Source organism: Mobula hypostoma, chromosome 14 (assembly GCF_963921235.1).
Source record: "Mobula hypostoma chromosome 14, sMobHyp1.1, whole genome shotgun sequence".
Classification (NCBI taxonomy): Eukaryota; Metazoa; Chordata; class Chondrichthyes; order Myliobatiformes; family Myliobatidae; genus Mobula; species Mobula hypostoma.
In genome coordinates, this window is record NC_086110.1 from 3,491,561 (window position 1) to 3,514,474 (window position 22,914).

The 22,914-nt window shown below is 41.0% G+C and overlaps 1 protein-coding gene across 1 annotated transcript in view; it reads right to left on the reverse strand.

Annotated features, from left to right (window-relative positions):
• The window catches only part of hydin (HYDIN axonemal central pair apparatus protein), a 977,428-nt gene that overhangs the window by 863,318 nt on the left and 91,196 nt on the right, over positions 1 to 22,914 (reverse strand). The window contains exons 4-5 of the mRNA XM_063066586.1: positions 17,714 to 17,833; positions 8,302 to 8,436 (exon numbers count right to left, since the gene is read on the reverse strand). Coding sequence (XP_062922656.1) covers positions 8,302 to 8,436; positions 17,714 to 17,833 — 255 coding nt within the window. The remainder of the gene's footprint in view (positions 1 to 8,301; positions 8,437 to 17,713; positions 17,834 to 22,914) is intronic.

The following is a 22,914-nucleotide window of genomic DNA, read 5'->3' on the forward strand; positions in this document are numbered from 1 at the left end:
CTGTTCTTCAAGGAAGTAACAAGCAGGGTGAATGGACAAAGGAGAGTCAGTGGATGTCATTTACTTGGATTTTCAGAAGGCATTTGATAAGGTGCCACACATGAGGCTGCTTAACAAGATAAAATCCTGTGGCATTACAGGAGAGACACTGGCATGAATAGAGGAATGGCTGACAGCCAGGAGGCAGCAAGTGGGAATAAAGGGGGCCTTTTCTGGATGGTTGCCAGTGACAAGTGGTGTTCCTCAGTGGTCAGTATTGGGACTGCTGCTTTTCACATTGTTTGTCAATAATTTGGATAATGGAATTGATGGCTTTGTGCAACACACACAAAATGCTGCCTGATCTGCCGAGTTCCTCCAGCATTTTGTGTGTGTTGCTCAGATTTGCAGCATCTGCAGGTTTACTCTTGTTTGTGATTTGATGGCTTTGTGACGAAGTTTGCAATGATACAAACATAGGTGGAGGGGTAGGTAGTGCTGAGGAAGCAATGCAATTGCGGCAGGACTTAGACAAATTAGAAGAATGGGCAAAAAAGTGGCAGATGGAATACAGTGTTGGGAGATTTCCAATATGTATTTTGGTAAAAGAAATAATAGTGTGGACTATTATCTAAATGAGCAGATAGTTCAAACATCAGAGGTGCAGCGGGACTTACGGAGTCCTCGTGCAAGACTCCCAGAAGGTTAATTTACAGATTGAGTCTATGGTAAAGAATGCTAATGCAATGTTGGCATTTAATTCAAGGGGAACACAATATAAAAGCAAGAAGATAATGCTGAAGTCTTATAAGACTTAGTGAGGCTGCACTGGAGTACTGTCAACAGTTTTGGGTCCCACATCTCAGAAGGGATGTATTGTCATTGGAGATAGTCCATAGGAGATTCTGGGAATGAAGGGGTTAATATATGAAGTGCTTTTGGCAGCTTTGGTCCTGGACTCGCGGGAATTTAAAAGAATGCGTGGGGTCCTCATTGAAACCTACTGGATGTTGAAAGGACTAGATAAGGTGGATGTAGAGAGGATGTTTCCTATGGTTGGGTTATTCAGAACTAGAGGGCACAGCCTCAAAATTGAGTGGCAGCCTTTTAGAACAGAGGTAAAGAGGAATTTTTTTAGCCAGAGTAGTGAATCTGTGGAACGCTCTGCCACAGACTGTGGTGGAGACCAAGTCCACGGGTATATTTAAGGTGGAAGTTGATAGTTTCCCGATTGGTCAGGGCATCAAAGGATATGGCGAGAAGGCTGGTGTATGGGGTTGAGTGGGATCTGAGATCAGCCATGAAGGAATAGCCTAATTCCACTCCTATGTCTAATGGTCTTATCTTCTGTAACAAAACTTCAAAATACAAAGTAGTTTCTGCGAATAGATCCCCTTCAGAACAAGAGGTATTCTTACTGGAGATTATAATCTCTGGTATGGAATCCAGACCAAGTATTGTAGTTGACCATCAAATGCTTCTGTAAAGTTGCACCTTTCATTTACTATGCTTAGTCCCGAACTTACATAACTACATTCCACTTTTTGAAGTTTTGTTTGAACAATAAAACCTCTCTTTGATATTTTAAAACTATATCCCATTTCAGCAGTATACTTCGATGAGCTTTTTTAAAATTTTGGTATTATCTGTAAATTTTAGTAGAATTCTCCTAAGGTTCATATCCAAGTCTGACATATACCATTATAGCTTAATCCTATGATTTAACACTCAGCCTTAACTCCCATTATTACAAAAACTCCTTTGGAAGTTTTCAAGCAGGATCACTCCTTTCTAAGTCTATGCTGGCTGCTACACTCACAGGCCACTTTATTAAGTACACCTGTATATCTGCTTCTTTTTGCAAATATCTAATCAGCCAATCATGTGACATGAACTCAGAGCATAAAAGCATGCAGACATGGTCAAAAGCATGCAGACATGGTCAAGAGGTTCAGTTGTTGTTCAGAACAAACATCAGAATGCGGTAGAAATATGACCCAAGTGACTTTGACCATGGAATGATTGTTAGGACCAGATAATGCAAGTATCTCAGAAACCGCTGACCTCCTGGAATTTTCATGCACAACAGTCTCTAGAGTTTACAGAAAATGCTGTGAAAAGCAAAAAAAAAATCCAGTTCTATGAAGCAGTTCTGTGTCTTGTTAATAAGAGAGATCAGATGAGAATAGCCAGGCTGGTTCGATCTGACAGGAAGATGATAATAACTCTAATAGCATGCATTACAACAGTTGTGTGCAGAATAAAACAAGGCACTGTATTACCTAATCTGGAATTTAGATCAAGAGAAGATAATGAAATCTCACTGACATGTCTTTGTGTAGCTCACCCAGGTAGGCAGAGTATACATGAAGATCATCATCTGGTATTCTTTCTTTTTCTTCCAGCTCTCCCAAAGAGGCTCAGAAATTGGAAAAGGTCATGACAGCCAATGTTGCACTTAAAATAGGGTTAACTTGGACAGAAATGTGGAGACGACTGATTTGTTAAGATTCACATAATTTCCTTGCAATTTAAGTTTGATTTCATTAAACTCTGCAAATAATTCTGACAAATAAGAAATGCCATACCTAATATTCTTGTGTTGATTACTGAATGAAGCATTCAATTCTTCAAAGAATTTTGTTACAGTTTCAAAAAGCATATAAAAGCATCTCAGGCAGTTTTCTTTTGAGATCGATTTGACTTCTGTGCACAACAGTAAGTGTTCAAACTGTTCATCATTCTCAATTGTTCACCATTCCTCCTTCCAGAACTTGAGGGCACAGCCTCAAAATTGAGGGGCAACCCTTTAGAACAGAGGTAAGGAGGAATATTTTTAGCCAGAGTGCAGTGGATCTGTGGAATTCTCTGCCACAGACTGCAGTGGAGGCCAAGTCCATGGATATATTTAAGTTGATTGTTTCCTGATTGGTTAGGGCATCTAAGGACATGGTGAGAAGGTAGATGTATGGGGTTGAGTGGGATCCAGCATCAGCCATGATGGAATGGCGGAGCAGACTCGATGGGCTGAATGGCCTAATTCTACTCCTATATCTTACGGTCTTATGGTCTAATACAAAGCTCTCGAAATAGTCAAGAAATGAGAGCATGGGACTTGATTTTATTTCATCATCATCATCATCATCATCATCATCATCAGGTGCCATACCCAGTTTGAGTTTTGACTGCCATGGCCCACATACTCCTGTTTCGGATCAAGTGGATCAATTCATTGGTATTCAGTTCCAGTTCTCTGGCTGCTGTCTCTATCATCATTTGTCTTTGTCTTCCTCTTGCTTGCTTCCCTTCAAACTTTCCCATAATTACTGTGCATTCTAACCCCTCTTTCCTAATCACATGTCCAATGAAGTTACGTTGCCTTTTCATGATCTCATACATTATTTCTCTTTTTGTGTATGCTCTGTTCATGACATCCTCACTAGATATTCATTTCATCCATGATATTCTTTGCATCCTCCTCAAAAACCACTTCTCTACTACTTCAATTCGTTTCATGTTACTAGATATCGTCCAACATTCTGAGCCGGCGGGAGGAGAGAAAGCAGCGTGCCGCGCGTGCGCAGCCCTCCAGTGAAAAATGATATTGTATCCGTTAAGTAGGGGCCATGGACAAGTCTGATTTGATGGAGACGGACGTGAAAGCACAGAGGAACATCTGGAAAAAATTCTGAAACGCTCGTTCGCTGCTGTCGTTATTGCGTGGTCGGGAATCTTTCGGAGGGAAGGCCTCAAGATCCCCAGCTTTGCCTGCTGTTGGCAACCGAGATGGAGGTCGAATCGCTCGGATAGAGATGGCGCTCAGTACTCGGTGTCGGGGAGCTGATCAGAGCTTGAAGTTTTCGGATGACTCAGAGTCGGACCGTGGTCGGGATGGCAGGGAGAGTTTTTCTTCCTTGTCCCGTCTGCGTGAGATGTGGAACATTTGGCAGACTTTGAACTTTTACTGTGCTCATGGACTTCTTCATCAAATTATGGTATTGTTGCACTGTTGTAACTATATGCTATAATTATGTGGTTTTGTTAGTTTTTTCCAGTCTTGGTCTGTCCTGTGTTTTGTGATATCACACCGGAGGAAATAATGTATCATTTCTTAATGCATGCATTACTAAATGACAATAAAAGAGGACTGTGTGTCTTCATAATCTAAAAAACTGGATAAACGTAACATTTCAGTACTCTGAGGCGGATTGTCATGCCTAGTTTAGTACTGGCCAGTATACTCTTCATTCTCATAAAGGTGTCTTTTGCCATCCCTATTCTTCTTTTGATGTCCAAGTCGCACCTGCCATTTTACGTCACCCAGCTTCCTAAGTAACAAAAGTTCTGTACTTGTTTTATGTCTTCCCTGTTTATTCTCAGCCTGCAGATAGGATTCTCCTTCTTTTTGGATATCACCATACATTCTGTCTTTTTGCAATTGATGATAGACCCATTTTTGCACTTTCTTCTACAATTATATCAATTAAGTTTTGTAGTTCTTCCTCCGTACTTGCAATTAACACAGTGTCATCTGCATATCTGAAATTATTGATGTTTTCACCACCAACTTTGATTCCCAAGATGTCTCCTATTTTTTGTAACATTGTTTTACTGTACACATTAAATAAATCAGGGGAGAAAACACACCCTTGTCTAACACCTCTCTTGATTTTAGTTAACTGACTCACTTCTCCATCTATTCTTGAGCAGCAGTTTGTTCCCAGTACAGATTTCTGATTAGGTGGAGGTCTTTCGAATCTAGATCGAGAGTTTTCTGGAATATTTCAAATAACTTATTGTGCTTCACTTTATCAAATGCTTTTGTGTAGTCGATAAAACAAACAATCTTTTTGCACTTGAATAGCTTGTTCTGATAGTATTCCTAACATCAATATTGTGTTTCTTGATTTTATTTACTGCTGTGATAACAGTATTTAATTATTTGTACTTGTTTTTTTTTATTTTGCAACAAGATGCTGTCTATGAATTACACAGTAAATATGTTAGGTGCAATTTTTTTCAAGAAAGTAATAACGCCTGTCATTGATGGCACTGAATTTGTTGCACAAGAATTTTGAGAACAGAATGTCCTTCTCTTTGAAAAATTGCTCAACCACCCAAAATATTGACTCCCCCTTCATAACTGTTTCTAGTCCCTTTGCATTAACAACTCTTAAAACCATGCTTTCATCTTTTATGAAGCAAACATAACCAAGAAGTAAAGATATGTTGCCAGGTAAAGTTGGCTCATCCAATTGCAGAGCAAATTCTGTTGTCCTACATATGCTGCCCAATGAATCTTCACATTCTCAAATATTTTATCTATTTGTCTTTCAACAGAGTCATCGCTGAGCAGAATCGCTTCAATTACTTTGTCTGGTGACTTATGCAAAACCATACTGAGAACCTCCTTTACTGCTGGCAGAATTAGCACTTCTCCAACTGTGTGGCACTTCCTATATTTAGCAATGAGTAACAAAATGTTGTATGAAACAACAAACCATTACTGACTGTTTTGTGCTGAAGAGTTAGCAAACATGTTTTGAAATATTTTCAGTTTCCGTAAGTTTTCATGAAATGACTGAAAATAAGCCAAGTTCTTGCTTTCTTTATCAGAGAGTATTCTCTTAAAACATTGAAGGAGCCTGGATAGTTTCATTGGCTCATTTGAAAAAGCTTTTTCATATAAGACACATTGACAGATGTTGGTGCTTGGAGCTGGTATAAATCAATAATTCAGATACTCCACAGTATACTGTCTACACTTCTTTTTCATTTTTATTTATTTATTGAAATATAGCATGGAATATGCCCTTCCAGCCCATCGAGCTGCGCCACCCAGCAACCCCCTGATTTAATCCTAGTCTAATCACGGGACAATTTACAATGACCAACTAACTTACCAATCGGTACGTCTTTGGACCGTGAGAAGAAACCAGAGCACCTAGAGGAAACCCAGACAGTCACGGGAAGAACATACAGGCAGGAATAGAACCCAGGTTGACTGTATTTGTAAAGAGTTGTGCTAACCACTATGCTACCATGCAACCTGGTCTGCTTCTGCCATTAACAACCATGGTCAATCACCTGCTCCTTAAGTCCACCCTCAGGCACTGAGATCAACAAAGGCAAAATCTGACTCTCTGCCTGAAGGTCAACAAAGTGGGGCAGCGATATCTCGGTTGGTCCTTGGGCTACAGAAATGTGGTCAAGACCATTCAAAATGACAGATTCTGAACTTTACCCCATTGAATGCCATACCGTAATTCATAGGAATTGCATCACTGCATGATTGGAGTATGGGAATCATACTAGCTAACACTGTACTACAGTAGTGAATGGCAATAATACAGTAGGCTGGGCCCAGAAATAACATGTCCTCGGCAGTCCAGACTTTTCATGATGCCAAATACATTAGTGTTGCATTGCTTTTCAACAATTATAACGCCGTTCAAGCAAAGTCTAACGGAGCAGTGGGTTAGCATTGCAATCAATTATGAGGCACTGAGGATCAAATGTTTATAATAAGTAATTCATTTCTTAAACTAAGCTAGTAATCCCTCAGCTGTCGCTTGCTACTGGGTGCCCCTTTTATCTTTATCACCCCCTTAGAAACTCCCACTGCCTCTGGGTTGGGGGGAGGGGAGGTTGGCAGGTGATGTCACCCACTTTTGGAACTGCTGTCTTCGAAGTTTATAAGATTATGAGAAGCACAGATAGACTGGGCTCCTGGTAGCTTCTCATAGGGTCAAAATGTCTAATACTAGAGGGCATGCATTTGTAGCGGGAGTAAGTAGAAAGGAGATATCCGGGTGAAGGTTTTTCATACACAAAGAATGGTAGTTGCCTGGAAAGTACTCCCAGTGGTGGTAGTGGAGGTAAGTATGCCAGAGGCATTTAATAATCTCTTAGATAGAAACATAGAAACATAGAAAATAGGTGCAGGAGTAGGCCATTCGGCCCTTCGAGCCTGCACCGCCATTTATTATGATCATGGCTGATCATCCAACTCAGAACCCCGCCCCAGCCTTCCCTCCATACCCCCTGACCCCCGTAGCTACAGGGCCATATCTAACTCCCTCTTAAATATAGCCAATGACCTGGCCTCAACTGTTTCCTGTGGCAGAGAATTCCACAGATTCACCACTCTCTGTGTGAAGAAGTTTTTCCTAATCTCGGTCCTAAAAGGCTTCCCCTCTATCCTCAAACTGTGACCCCTCGTTCTGGTCTTCCCCAACATCGGGAACAATCTTCCTGCATCTAGCCTGTCCAATCTCTTTAGGATTTTATACGTTTCAATCAGATCCCCCCTCAATCTTCTAAATTCCAACGAGTACAAGCCCAGTTCATCCAGTCTTTCTTCATATGAAAGTCCTGCCATCCCAAAATTGCTGGGCAGCTTGGCTCAAAGGGCTGGAAAAGCCTATTCCACTCTGTATCTCAATAAATAGATAAATAAAATAAATGTCCAATGTCTGCTGCTTCTGGGATATCACTTGTATCCTGTAGGACTAATGTAAAACACACATTTAATTCATCCGCTTTCTCATTGTTAGGCACATGAGTGTGCACAGAATGAAAGGATGTGGGCATTATATTGCCAGAAGGGATTAATTAAGCATTTAGTTATGAGTTTAATTAGTTCAACACAACATCATGGGCTGAAGAGCCCGTTCGTGTACCATACTGTTCGATGGTCAAACATATCATTTAGCAGTATGCAGGCATCGTGCTTTGGTAATGAAGTTGAATTCCTTGGAGTCACAGTTAAATGGTTGAATTTATCATATTATATTACAATATGAACCTTATTCCAACCATGGAAAACAGAGATCAATGACAGAAGAAAGATAAAAGGTGTGCTGTTAGTGTAAAGATTAGAGAGCTCTTCAGGAAGGGATATTTATGTTGTAGCTTCTTTCCCCCTCTTACCCCCATTTTATCCCATTCCTCCTCTTCTGTTTCAGCTTGTGACAGGTGGTAATATAGACTGTTTCAGACAGTGAACTGGCTGAGTGTGCACTGGAAAAAGGCGAAACCTGATGACAAATCAGCAATTCATACTATCTTGCACCGTGATCGCATATTCTCCATGTTGCCGATGCTTGTTAGGCAGATCTGTACAAATGACTTTATCCTGATGGCATCTCATATGCTTTATACATGTTTATATCCTTCTCAAACTCCATTTTTCAACATGACTCAGAGTCCAAAGAAAATAAGATCTATGCAGGTATGCTGCCCAATTTAACCCTCTGTGATTTTGACTTTGTAATAACTGAATGAAACACTTTCAATAAAACACATTTGTAATTCACACACCTTGTTTTCCTCAGGTGTGAAAACGATTTTGAACGTGGTGACCATGCCTGGTGCCACTTTAAAACCAACATCACTGGGATAGACGATTCTGAAATATGGAGAATCTTCCTGAATAACTTTAACCATTCGTGGAACCTAAAAACACATTGAATGAAATTATAAGGAGACTGAAGACTTTGTGTGGTTACACAGTGTTTGAAGTATTATTCACACTTACCTGAAATGCGATTTTTAAATCTACATACTTTTTCACCATGACATTTCACCACTTGACAAACTCCTGACTTTGCCACCAACTAAAATTGATAAAATTACAACACCAAAACCTTTTAAACTCTTTTTAGGTCCTCTCAGCAGTTAATCAATTTAGACCTGGGGCCTAAGCATCCCTGCAGAACCCCTCTATCTGTGGCCTGCAATCGTGAGTAGAACCGAGTTACTCCCACTTCATCAAAGTTGCTGGCGAACGCAGCAGATCTGCCTGACCTGCTGCGTTCACCAGCAACTTTGATGTGTGTTGCTTGAATTTCCAGCATCCGCAGAATTTCTCGTGTTTACTTCCACTTCATGCTTTTTTATTTAATAATCAATTCCGAATCTGCATGTGAACATTCCCCCAGTTTCTTGCACTTTAGCTTATTAACCAAATTTTGTGGAGGGACCTTATTTAAAGACTGATGAAAATCAAAATACACCACATCCACTGGTTCCATATTATCTATTCTATCACTCATGTCTTCTAAACCCTCCAGCTGATTAGTTAAACGTGATTTCCCCTTCATATATCCTTGGTGACCCTCGTCAATGCTATCATCCTTTTCAAAGCGTTCTGCTGTTACTTTAATACTAATACATTTGCAACTAAATATTAATTCTAAGAGCCTCTTCAATGCCTCATAAATCCCTACATTTGGTGGAAACACACAGTATAGTTTTTCAAGAATGGACAAAGATGATTTTTTAATCAGGCAAAGAAGATCACAAAAATCACTGTGCTATAAACATAATTTGATTTTAAGATTCCACAGCCTATGCTCCAGTTTTTATCACTTCAGATAAATTACACTGATAAAATGGTGCAGAAACTTCATCCTCGACATTTAGGAAAATATCAGAGGTATCACCGAGCTCAAGATTTAGATTCAGGCCATTTACACTTGTCCCACATTTAACCATAATGCTGGAACAGTTCCAATTAACATCAAATATATAATGCAGAAACCATCAAAAAGTTTTCCAACTGACAACAAGCACCAGCAATCATCAACAGTTGAAGACAACCCCACACTCCTACTTTCTTCCTATCCATAGCAAACTTTTCCATTATATTGCAAGTTTTCCTTTCTATCAGTCAACCAGCAGCCTTTCCAACTCTTCCCATTCTCATAATACAGGCACTTTGGTCCACAATAGCTGGGCTATCCATGACAACAAACTAAATTAATCCTGTTTGCACACAACCCATATCCCTCCATTCCCTGCGAGTTCATGTTCTTAGAGCTAACTGCTATTAAAAACTATTAGCTGGGAGTCTTTACTTATTTGAGGAATTTTGTGGCAATTCCACAGATAATCACATGATGTCCATGATTTTAGGTGGAGCAGCATTGGAATTACGTAACAGCAAGCAGCTGTTATAAAAGAGAATAAAATTGTTTGTAGTGCCAAGAAACAAGACACAGTATCTTTTAAAAGCCTTGATTCCACTTGAAACCTCCCTGATATCTGAAGTCGTCATGCTGATTTGCAGAAAATATAACATAAAAAACACTTCACCTGCAAGTCATCTACTGTATACAGTACTCCCACTGCAGCCACGACAGAGACCCGATGTAGATCGGGGACCGCTTTGTCGAATACTTTTGTTCCATCCACAACAGCGAAAGAGGATTCCTTGGTGGTCAACCATTTTAATTCTACTCCCCATTCCCAATCTTACAGGTTGGTCCATGGCCTCCTCTACTACCATGATGGGGCCTCTCTTAGGATGGAGGAGCAACACCTCATATTTCGTTTGGGTATACTCCAATCTGATGGCACGAACATCAATTTCTCCAAATTCTGGTATTTTCTTAACCTTCCTCTTTTTTTCTTTTTCCATTCTGGCTCCTCCCCCACCTTCTTTTCTCCTCACCTGCCTATCAACCCCCTCTGGTTCTCCTCCTCTTTCCCTTTCTCCCATGGTCCACTCTCCTCTCCAATCACGTTCTTTCTTCTCAGCTCTTTACCTTTTCCACCTGTCACCACCATGCTTCTCACCTCATCCTCCCTCCCCCATCCACCCACTTTCCCCTTTGCCTGGCTTCACAAATCACCTGTCCCCTCCCCCCTTTCTTATTCTGGCTTCTCCCCCTTTCTTTCCAATCCTGATAAAGGCTCTCAGCCAGAAACATCGGCTGTTTATTCCTTTCCATAGATGCTACCTGACCTGCTAAGTTCCTCCAGCATTGTGAACGTGTATTCCTTCAAAACATGGTAGAACAGCAACACCACTGATTCTATCAAAATCTCTGCAACAAACACTGTTGTCAGAATAATTATCATATCAAGTCAAGTCAAGTGACTTTTTATTGTCATTTCGACCATAACTGCTGGTACAGTACACAGTAAAAATGAGACGTTTTTCAGGACCATGGTGCTACATGAAACAATACAGAAACTATACTGAACTACGTAAAACAACACAAAAACTACACTAGACTACAGACCTACCCAGGACTGCATAAAGTGCACAGAACAGTGCAGGCATTACAATAAATAATAAACAAGACAATAGGCACAGTAGAGGGCAGTAGGTTGGAGTCAGTCCAGGCTCTGGGTATTGAGGAGTCTGATGGCTTGGGGGAAGAAACTATTACATAGTCTGGTCGTGAGAGACCAAATGCTTCGGTGCCTTTTGCCAGATAGCAGGAGGAAGGAGGATCTACCCCCTTCTGATCTTGTATTCCACAGTTAATTTTGAGTTAAAAGACTGTGGATTCAAACATCTTGTTCATTATTAAGGGTGATAATTCAGTGCAGTACTGCAGAAGTAAATGATGCTTTTAAGGAAAAGGCAAGGAAAGTCTCCCAATTTCCTGAAGAATATTTATTCCTTAACCAAAAATATTCATCATGATATACTGGTCATTATCTGGTTAGGGTTTGTCAGATTTCTTTGCATTATTTTGAAGTGTTTGTATTTCTGAAATAAATTTAACTAGGTAGAAAACCCTTTGAGACATCCAGAATCGTATATATTAAAGATCTTTCATTTCTTTGAATCTTACCGAAAACTTGCAAATCCAGATTTTCCTCATAGTCTCTCAAAAATGCTAATTGTAAAATAAAATCAATAAAATTATTTAGGATAAGAAATACATTGTATTCCTGAACGTTATTTGTTAAAGGAATGAAATTCTATAGGCCCCCTGATAGCAGCAGAGATACCGAGGAGCAGACTGGGAGGCAGATTTTGGAAAGGTGCAAAAATAACATGGTTGTAATCATGGGCGACTTTAACTTCTGTAATATTGATTGGCACCTGATTAGTTCCAATAGTTCAGATGGAGCAGAGTTTGTTAAGTGTGTCCAGGATGGATTCCTGTCACAGTATGTGGACAGGCCGACCAGGGGGAACGCCATACTAGATCTAGTACTAGGTAATGAACCGGGTCAGGTCACAGATCTCTCAGTAGGTGAGCATCTGGGGGACAGTGACCACCGCTCACTGGCCTTTAACATTATCATGGAAAAGGATAAAATCAGAGAGGACAGGAAAAATTTTAATTGGGGAAGGGAAAATTATGAGGCTATAAGGCTAGAACTTGTGGGTGTCAATTGGGATGATGTTTTTGCGAAGAAATGTACTATGGACATGTGGTCGATGCTTAGGGATCTCTTGCAGGATGTTAGGGATAAATTTGTCCCAGTGAGGAAGATAAAGAATGGTAGGGTGAAGGAACCATGGGTGACAAGTGAGGTGGAGAATCTAGTCAGGTGGAAAAAGGCACCATACATGAGGTTTAGGAAGCAAGGATCAGATGGGTCTATTGAGGAATATAGGGAAGCAAGAAAGGAGCTTAAGAAGGGGCTGAGGAGAGCAAAAAGAGGGCATGAGAAGGCCTTGACGAGTAGGGTAAAGGAAAACCCCAAGGCATTCTTCAATTATGTGAAGAACAAAAGGATGACGAGTGAACGAAGGGTCTCGGCCTGAAACGTCGACTGTACCTCTTCCTAGAGATGCTGCCTGGCCTGCTGCATTCACCAGCAACTTTGATGTGTGTGACAAGAGTGAAAGTAGGACCGATTACAGATAAAGGTGGGAAGATGTGCCTGGAGGCTGCAGGAGTGAGCGAGGCCCTCAATGAATACTTCTCTTCAGTATTCACCAATGAGGGGGAACTTGATGACGACGAGGACAATATGAGTGAGGTTGATGTTCTTGAGCATGTTGATGTTAAGGGAGAGAGCAGTTGGGTGTTGTTAAAATACATTACGATGGATAAGTCCCTGCGGCCTGACGGAATATTCCCCAGGCTGTTCCACGAGGTGAGGGAAGAGATTGCTGAGCCTCTAGCTAGGATCTTTATGTCCTCGTTTTCCACAGGAATGGTACCGGAGGATTGGAGGGAGACGAATATTGTCCCCTTGTTCAAAAAAGGTAGTAGGGATAGTCCGGGTGATTAGACCAGTGAGCCTTACGTCTCTGGTGGGAAAGTTGTTGAAAAAGATTCTTAGAGATAGGATCTATGGGCATTTAGAGAATCATGGTCTGATCAGGGACAATCAGCATGGCTTTGTGAAGGGCAGATCGTGTCTAACAAGCCTGATAGAGTTTTTAGAGGAGGTGACCAGGCAGATAGGTGAGGGTAGTGCAGTGGATGTGATCTACATGGATTTTAGTAAGGTATTTGACAAGGTTCCACATGGTAGGCTTATTCAGAAAGTCAGAAGGCATGGGATCCAGGGAAGTTTGGCCAGGTGGATTCAGAATTGGCTTGCCTGCAGAAAGCAGAGGGTCGTGGTGGAGGGAGTACATTTGGATTGGAGGGTTGTGACTAGTGGTGTCCCACAAGGATCCGTTCTAGGACCTCTACTTTTTGTGATTTTTATTAACGACCTGGATGTGGGGGTAGAAGGGTGGGTTGGCAAGTTTGCAGATGACACAAAGGTCGGTGGTGTTATGGATAGTGTAGAGGATTGTCAAAGATTGCAGAGAGACATTGATAGGATGCAGAAGTGGGCTGAGAAGTGGCAGATGGAGTTCAACCCGAAGAAGTGTGAGGTGGTGCACTTTGGAAGGACAAACTCCAAGGCAGAGTACAAAGTAAATGGCAGGATACTTGGTAGTGTGGAGGAGCAGAGGGATCTGGGGGTACATTTCCACAGATCCCTGAAAGTTGCCTCATAGGTAGATAGGGTAGTTAAGAAAGCTTATGGGGTGTTAGCTTTCATAAGTGGAGGGATAGAGTTTAAGAGTCGCAAGGTAATGATGCAGCTCTATAAAACTCTGGTTAGGCCACACTTGGAGTACTGTGTCCATTTCTGGTCGCCTCACTGTAGGAAGGATGTGGAAGCATTGGAAAGGGTACAAAGGAGATTTACCAGGATGCTGCCTGGTTTAGAGAGTATGCATTATGATCAGAGATTAAGGGAGCTAGGGCTTTACTTTCTGGAGAGAAGGAGGATGAGAGGAGACATGATAGAGGTATACAAGATATTAAGAGGAATAGATAGAGTGGATAGCCAGTGCCTCTTCCCCAGGGCACCACTGCTCAATACAAGAGGACATGGCTTTAAGGTAAGGGGTGGGAAGTTCAAGGGGGATATTCGAAGAAGGTTTTTTACTCAGAGGGTGGTTGGTGCGTGGAATGCACTGTCTGAGTCAGTGGTGGAGGCAGATACACTACTGAAATTTAAGAGACTACTAGACAGGTATATGGAGGAATTTAAGGTGGGGGGTTTATATGGGAGGCAGGGTTTAAAGGTCGGCACAACATTGAGGGCCGAAGGGCCTCTACTGTGCTGTACTATTCTATGAAAGACACAAAGAAGAATCAATATGGAATTTCTCTCATTAGAAATGACCATAAATTATAAGTTTGCTCAAATTATACTATTCAGTACATGCAACAAATATGAGGGACAATCTTCCACCATCTATCGCTGAGCATCAGTTTCTGCTTTTGTTTATGTCTTGGCGAAAGACTGGATTAGATGTTACAGTCTGAGACTGGAATGTAGCAAATGACGATTTCCTTCTTTCTCTCTAGAATTTCACACTTTTGTTGGAATCTTGCAATCTGCTTCATAGCTAATCCATAGAAGGCTCATACTGAGGAACAATCTTTGTATTTTCCAAGTTAATTGTTTAACCTAATAAATGTTCAGACTATTTTCTGAACAGGGACAAAAAATCCAAAAATCTGAGATGCAAAGAGACTTAGGAGTCCTTGTGCAGAACACCCTAAAGGTTAATTTGCAGGTAAAGTGAGTGGTGAGGAAGGCAAATGCAATGTTAACATTCATTTCAAGAGGTCTTGAATACTAGAGCAGGGATGTGATGCTGAGGCTTTATAAGGCATTGGTGAGGCTTCACCTTGAGTATTATGAACAGTTTTGGGCTCCTCATCTATGAAAAGATGTGCTGGCATTGGAGAGGATCCAGAGGCAGTTCACAAGGACGATTTCAGGATTGAAAGGGTTATCATACAAGAAACATTTGATGGCTCTCGGTCTGTAGTCGCAGGAATTTAGAAGGCTGAGGGGGGATCTCATTGAAACCTTTCGAATGTTGAAAGTCTCTAAACAAAGTGGACGGTGGGGGAGTCCAGGACAAGAGGGCACCTCCTCAGAATAGAGGGGCCTCCATTTAAAACAGAGATGTGGAGAAACTTCTTTAGCCAGATGGTAACACACACAAAAAATGCTGGTGAACGCAGCAGGCCAGGCAGCATCTATAGGTGTATAGGTAAGTGTATAGTGTATGGGTAGAGTGAGTGGGTATGAAGATGGATACGGTAAAGAAATGGTTAACAAGTAGGAATTTATGTTGTTGGGCAGATTGACCCTTGATACTAAATAAGGGGAGAACTATATATATATATATATACCCCTGGTATACCGGATGACATACATGAAAGCAAGCTAAAAATGTTGATTTGCGTAAAAGCAATCAATTACCTTGTCTCTAAAAATGTTTTGCACATTGTTTGATTGTAAACTTAATAGGATGCATTGTCCCTAGGGAGGCAGAGGCCAACTGTTGAAGGCCACCCAACTGTGGGACCTGCAGATGTGAAGGATGTATGTTGGCCTAATACGTGACCAGGACTTGGAATTGGCCCAAGTTGGGGTCGTGTAGGTGTTGGATTGGATGCTTGGCCCCTTCCAGCTGGACTGGGAGGTGGTGATAGACTACAAGGGTGGGCAAGTTCTTTCTTGCGCAGACCACTTGCCTGGGTCCCACCTTCGGGCCGAGCAGCTGAACCAGCACCATGGACCTCCACCCGAGCCAGTCCATGGTCAATCGCCTGCCTCAGGGACCACACAGACATTGCTAAGTATACTCAGCGGTGTAGACTACTAGGGGTTGCTTTAAGTTAGCCCTACCTATTAGTGGTGTAGGTAGTATACAATATAAAGCATTTCTCACAACTCTGTTTTCTTCTCTATATTAACAATAAAGTGGGTTTTGAAGGAACTACCGAGTTTGGGTCCATTTGTTCAAGCAAAACCAAATAGTTGCAGCATCCACTTGTTACGGTTATTCTATTTAGATTTGCAGAACAATAGGAAGAGGTACAATCGACATTTCAGGCTGAGACCCTTCGTCAGGACTCAGCCTGAAATGTCGACTGTACCTCTTCCTATAGATGCTGCCTGGCCTGCTGCGTTCACCAGTATTTTTTGTGTGTGTTGCTTGAATTTCCGGCATCTGCAGATTTCCTTGTGTTAGCCAGCTGGTGGTGAATTTGTGGGATTTGTTGCCACAGGCAGCTGTGGAGGCCTGATCATTGGGTGTATTTAAGGCAGAGATTGATAGGTTCTTGATTGGACACAGCATCAAAAGTTACAGGGAGAAGGCCAGGGAATGGAGTTAAGGAGGGATAAAAGGATGAGCCATGATTGAATGGTAGAGCAGACTCGATGGGCCAAATGGCCTAATTTCTGCTCCTGTGTCTTATGGTCTAAATATCAGGTTCAAATTTGATTAGGATAAATCAAGTCATATTATTTAACTATAAACTGGATCTTTGTCGCAACTAGTGTTGCACCAACTCCTTCTTCTCCACTTCTTTCTTAAAATGACATTGTCCCGTATATTTAAAAAATATTAATCCATTAGCAATAACAACATCATGACATATGCAGTTTTATTTCATTATACCCATTAACACAATAAGTGAGACTGGCAACGCACATCAAAGTTGCTGGTGAACGCAGCAGGCCAGGCAGCATCTCTAGGAAGAGGTACAGTTGATGTTTCAGGCCGAGACCCTTCGTCAGGACTAACTGAAGGAACAGCTAGTAAGAGATTTGAAAGTGGGAGGGGGAGGGGGAGATCCAAAATGATAGGAGAAGACAGGAGGGGGAGGGATGGAGCCAAGAGCTGGACAGGTGATTGGCAAAAGGGATACGAGAGGATCATGGGACAGGAGGTCCGGGAAGAAAGACAAGTGGGGGAGGAACCCAGAGGATGGGCAAGGGGTATATTCAGAGGGACAGAGGGAGAAAAAGGAGAGTGAGAGAAAGAATGTGTGTATAAAAATAAATAACAGATGGGGTACGAGGGGGAGGTGGGGCATTAGCGAAAGTTAGAGAAGTCGATGTTCATGCCATCAGGTTGGAGGCTACCCAGATGGAATATAAGGTGTTGTTCCTCCAACCTGAGTGTGGCTTCATCTTTACAGTACAGGAGGCCATGGATAGACATGTCAGAATGGGAATGGGATGTGGAATTAAAATGTGTGGCCACTGGGAGATCCTGCTTTCTCTGGCAGACAGAGCGTAGGTGTTCAGCAAAGCGGTCTCCCAGTCTGCGTCGGGTCTTGCCAATATATAGAAGGCCACATCGGGAGCACCGGACGCAGTATATCACCCCAGCCGACTCACAGGTGAAGTGTCTGAAGTGGCGGAATATTTGTGATTTTGCTTCATTTACTCGAGAGATAAATCAGGGTTTTTGTGTGCCTTCTCTCAGACAGAAAAACTAAAGAGGGGGAAGTGAAGGAACAGAAGGCTGGGAATATTTTTATTTCCTAGAATTTCCACAAACTGAGTAAGAGAAGATAAAGATCAATTATCTCCTACCAAGTTAGCAACAATGATCATAAAACAAAACTTCTACCCCAGAAGAGATAAATTCATAATCAAGTCGATAAATAGAACATCATGAACAACTTGTTCAATGATCCCAACATTTCCTGACCTGGTCATAGTTGCGCAGACTCAGTGGTACCTCATAAACTTCACCCGGTTTATAGTTCTGAAAGGTAATTTCTGAAGGGAATGGCTGAAATAATGGCTGGTCAGTGTCCAGGGAGGAATACTGAAAAAGAAGCAAACAACGAGTGAAAGGAATAAACCATACCTCCTGAACATATTAAGAGTTAAAATGGGATTACTTGAGTCTTCCATTCAGTTCTTAGTACAAAATAAGTAATACAATCAGACAACAAACAAGAGAAAATCTGCAGATGCTGGAAATCCGAGCAACAGCCAGGCAGCATCTATGGAAAAAAAGCACAGTTGACGTTTCATGCCAAAACCCGACTGCTTTTCTTTCATAGATGCTGCCTGGCCTGCTGAGATTCTCCAGCATTCTCTATTTGTTGATACAATCAGACAAACCCACTCCCTAAGGCTTGTGAATAAAATACAAAGTATTTCAAAACACATTAAATATTTGTTCTACAGTACAGGCCAAGTCATTTCTTCTACAGTTCAACTATTTTTGTTTCAAAATAACCTATGCATTAAGATGAATAAAATTATTTTATCTACAAAGAAAATTATTTTATATGTAGAAAGATTTTAAACAAAGCATATTAAGACCAAGAAAGTTTTAAGCCATTTAGATTTAGAACTTCACCTGCTATGCTTTCCTAGCATTAAAATGTAGAATCATAAAAAGATACAGCATGGAAACAGGCCCTTTGGCACCGAATCTGCGCAGTCCATCAAACCACTTCTACTAATTCTTTAGTGATCCCATTTTATTTTCACAATATTCCCATCAGATTCCACAGACACCACCTCACCTACACAATGGCCAGTTAACCTACCAACTTGCACATCCTACAATGAAAGAGTCACTATGGAGTCACGGGAAGAAAATAGAAACTCTACATAGGTAGTACCTACTGTAGGTTTGGATCAAACCTACGTCTTTGAAGCTGTGAAGCAAGCAGCTCTACTCACTGCATCACCATACTCATCCTCCCAGCCCCACTACTACGTCACCCCAATGTTTTTCAAAATAAGCTACACTGTAAAACCCTGAAATGTATTACTGCCTATTTCAAATAGCACCAACAGGTTGCCTAATGTAACCTTACTCTGTGTAAGGAAAAGTACTGGAGAGCATACTTACGGCATTAGTCCCCAAAGTCTAGACCTCTAGATCTAAAGGGTCGCAGCACAAAACAACAGGCCCTCTTCCAGTTTCTCGGGTATTGGCAACCAATGAGTTCATGCCACAATGATGGTCATAGTCATAGTCATACTTTATTGATCCTGGGGGAAATTGGTTTTCGTTACAGTTGCACCATAAATAATAAATAGTAATAAAACCATAAATAGTTAAATAGTAATATGTAAATTATGCCAGGAAATAAGTCCAGGACCAGCCTATTGGCTCAAGGTGTCTGACCCTTCAAGGGAGGAGTTGTAAAGTTTGATGGCCACAGGCAGGAATGACTTCCTATGACGCTCTGTGTTGCATCTCGGTGGAATGAGTCTCTGGCTGAATGTACTCCTGTGCCCACCCAGTACATTATGTAGTGGATGGGAGACATTGTCCAAGATGGCATGCAACTTGGCCAGCATCCTCTTTTCAGACACCACCGTGACAGAGTCCAGTTCCATCCCCACAACATCACTGGCCTTACGAATGAGTTTGTTAATTCTGTTGGTGTCTGCTACCCTCAGCCTGCTGCCCCAGCACACAGCAGCAAACATGATAGCACTGGCCACTCGTAGAACATCCTCAGCATCGTCCGGCAGATGTTAAAGGACCTCAGTCTCCTCAGGAAATAGAGACGGCTCTGACCCTTCTTGTAGACAGCCTCAGTGTTCTTTGACCAGTCCAGTTTATTGTCAATTCGTATCCCCAGGTATTTGTAATCCTCTACCATGTCCACACTGACCCCCTGGATGGAAACAGGGGTCACCGGTACCTTAGCTCTCCTCAGGTCTACCACCAGCTCCTTAGTCTTTTTCACATTAAGCTGCAGATAATTCTGCTCACACCATGTGACAAAGTTTCCTACCGTAGCCCTGTACTCAGTCTCATCTCCCTTGCTGATGCATTCAACTATGGCAGAGTCATCAGAAAACTTCTGAAGATGACAAGACTCTGTGCAGTAGTTGAAGTCCGAGGTGTAAATGGTGAAGAGAAAGGGAGACAAGACAGTCCCCTGTGGAGCCCCAGTGCTGCTGATCACTCTGTCGGACACACAGTGTTGCAAGCACACGTATTGTGGTCTGCCAGTCAGGTAATCAAGAATCCATGACACCAGGAAAGCATCCATCTGCAATGCTGGCAGTCTTCCCAGGATGTAGACAGACCCAAGTAAGCCGAAGGACAGTATGCGAATGAGCCCAGCATTTCAGTCAAATGGCCCTTCTAAGCATGAACAGTTCCTATAAATATGTTCCCCAGTTTGTCAGCACTGCTTTGCTTGATTTCTAGAATACAGCAGTAACTTGCAAAGTGTCATATATGGCATACCTCAAAAGAAACAGCTGCTGCATTCAATTTAAATCTGAACTGGGAGAGAAATGATAGCATCATACATGGGCTCTTTCAACAATTTCAAAGATATGTCATTGCCTAGAATCCTTTGTCCAAATAATAAGTATGCTTGTGCATTTGTATAAGTTGCAATATTTTTTTATTTTGCTCAATGTTCTTATCTGATCTTTGTCCAAGGTTCATTCTTTTTCACGTATTTCATATTTGCTTTCTGTAATCTTCTGGTTTTTAAGCAATTGTCAAATTTATTTTAAAGAATGAATAAAGTATGTCCAAACCATGGTTTGTGACATTCTTGTATCCTTGTTAAATATGTTTCAGCTTCCTCCAATATTCGTTTATTTGGTTGATTTCCACAGAAAAAAAATTTGTCAGGCAATTGCAATGCTTTACAATGAAGTGGGAATGCATTAATATCCTCTACTGTTCAACAGAATAATAGGAAATATAATTAATCAAAAACAATTATCTGAAATTTTCAGAAAATGTTGCAATAAAAACTTAGCAACATGGGATTTGTGATAAAATTTATTATTGTTTAACATATAACAAAATTTCATGTACAATGTAAACAGCTGAAATTTCTATTAGGTAGTTTATGTTAACACTGCATAATATTTGCATGTTAAACAAAATAAATCATTTCATGAAATCACACTATGAATGAGGAAAGAATAATGTTTAAGGCCTCACCAGCTTTTCTTGTGATAGATAGATGCCAAGTGTACTGATTTATTCTGAATGGCATCTAAACACTCAGATGCATGAAGGAGGCAGGGAGACCCCTTTGTTCTCCCGTTTTGCAGTTTAGATTACTTTGTTTATGCTGAATTAGAAAATAATAACTGGAAGTGTAAATGATGCACTATCAATTACTCCAAAAGACTGGAAGTAGAGTAAATACTGAAAGGCTTTTATTAACAGTAAATGGACCAACGTCCATGCTGAGTATCTGCCCTGGACTGAGGGAGGAGCAGTGGCACAATTGACTTTATTCAGGGGTCTGTGGAAGGAGCCACAGGAGCAGTCAGCAGAGGGGTGTGTCCAGGCACGTCCAGACAGGTAACCCAGTTACAACCTATACACATGGTTTACCACCGTAAATTCCACACCAAAGGACTTGATACTTGACAGACTTGCCCCTTGAATATAAAATTTTAAACCATTAATCTATTACAACTGCCCAGATGATGAGAATGTTATTACCCAACAACCATCCAGCTCCTGAACTGGCGTGGATAACTTCACTCACCTCAACCCTAAACTGATTCCACAACGTACAAACTCACTTTCAAATTCTGTTCTCAGTATTATTTATTTGTATTTTATTTTCACAGTTTATCTCCTTTTACCCATTTATGTATATTTTTTCATAAATTATATTGTATTTCTTTATATTCCTATAAATGCCTGCAAGAAAATGGGTGGTATATATATATATGTGAGTGTGTGTGTGTGTGTGTGTGTGTGTGTGTGTGTGTGTGTGTTTGACCAAAGAAGAAAAAGATTGCAAGATGTTTCCAAGAGTTCAAGTTCCAGGATCACGACCTCATCTGGTGGGAAATAGGGGGATTATGGAGTGGTCTTGACTTTTTTACCATCTATTGAAATTACATTTTCCATGTAGACAACATTGGGAAGCATGCCCATTCTGCCTAGAATACCTATTCATAAAACCAAGACCTTGTTGCTATTTCAACCTTTCATTTAGAGATTTTTGCCACAAGAATGTGTCATCAATCTAGAGGAATAACCTGAACCCAGCAAAGGTTGAGGTCTTAGTAAATAGAATTGAATTAAATAACTTGACCTCAAAACAATGGGCCACATTTTGCTGCAGCAGGTACCTAATTTAATATGCTGTTGCAAAGCTTGCTCTTGCATGCCTGGGTTTTTAATTGTTTTTGAATAGCAAGTTGCATAGTAAGTGCACTTATTAATACTAAAGTAGGGAACTCAGGGATTTGGTGAATGGAGTGAACAATTTTAGCTAGTAACAGTGAAGGAATGTGTAACAATGATTGAAAGTCATGACTTAATTACTGATGTGGAAGTATAATCATTGTCAAACCAGATGCAGAAGATGAGAAAGAAAGATTGAAATGAGAGAAAATAAAGAAATAGAAAAGGCAAGTTAAAATATCAAAAGATGTAAAATCTTTCAATTAAAATTTGAGAAATATGACCTCATACACTATATGTTAATGTTGAGAAGGGTGATAAGCACTACCTACACAAAACGAATTAAAAGATTGTTCATGCAGCATTATTTTGATCAAATATATGCGTACATTTTTTTTCTTTCTGGAATGAAATATAATTATGACCACGTCATGCTCACAGCATTCTGGATGGGCACTTCTGGTAAAGAATCACGCTTGGTTAATGATTGATGCCAGGATTAATCGGCGAGGGTGTGTACTCATTTAGGGGTACTTTGAAGTTCATGTTGCATGTGTTCCTGGATTCTGGTTACTCTTTCTTTTGCTGTTTTTGAGAGATTTGATCAGGGCAATTAATGCAGACTGGAGGGCTTTGGTAAAGAATAGCCCTGCAGTCTGCATTGGCTAGCCGCACAGCACTGAACTTAACTAAACTGAAAGCTACTGGTTTGATGTTTCACATTCTGTGTGGTTCACTCGTTTTTTGCTGTT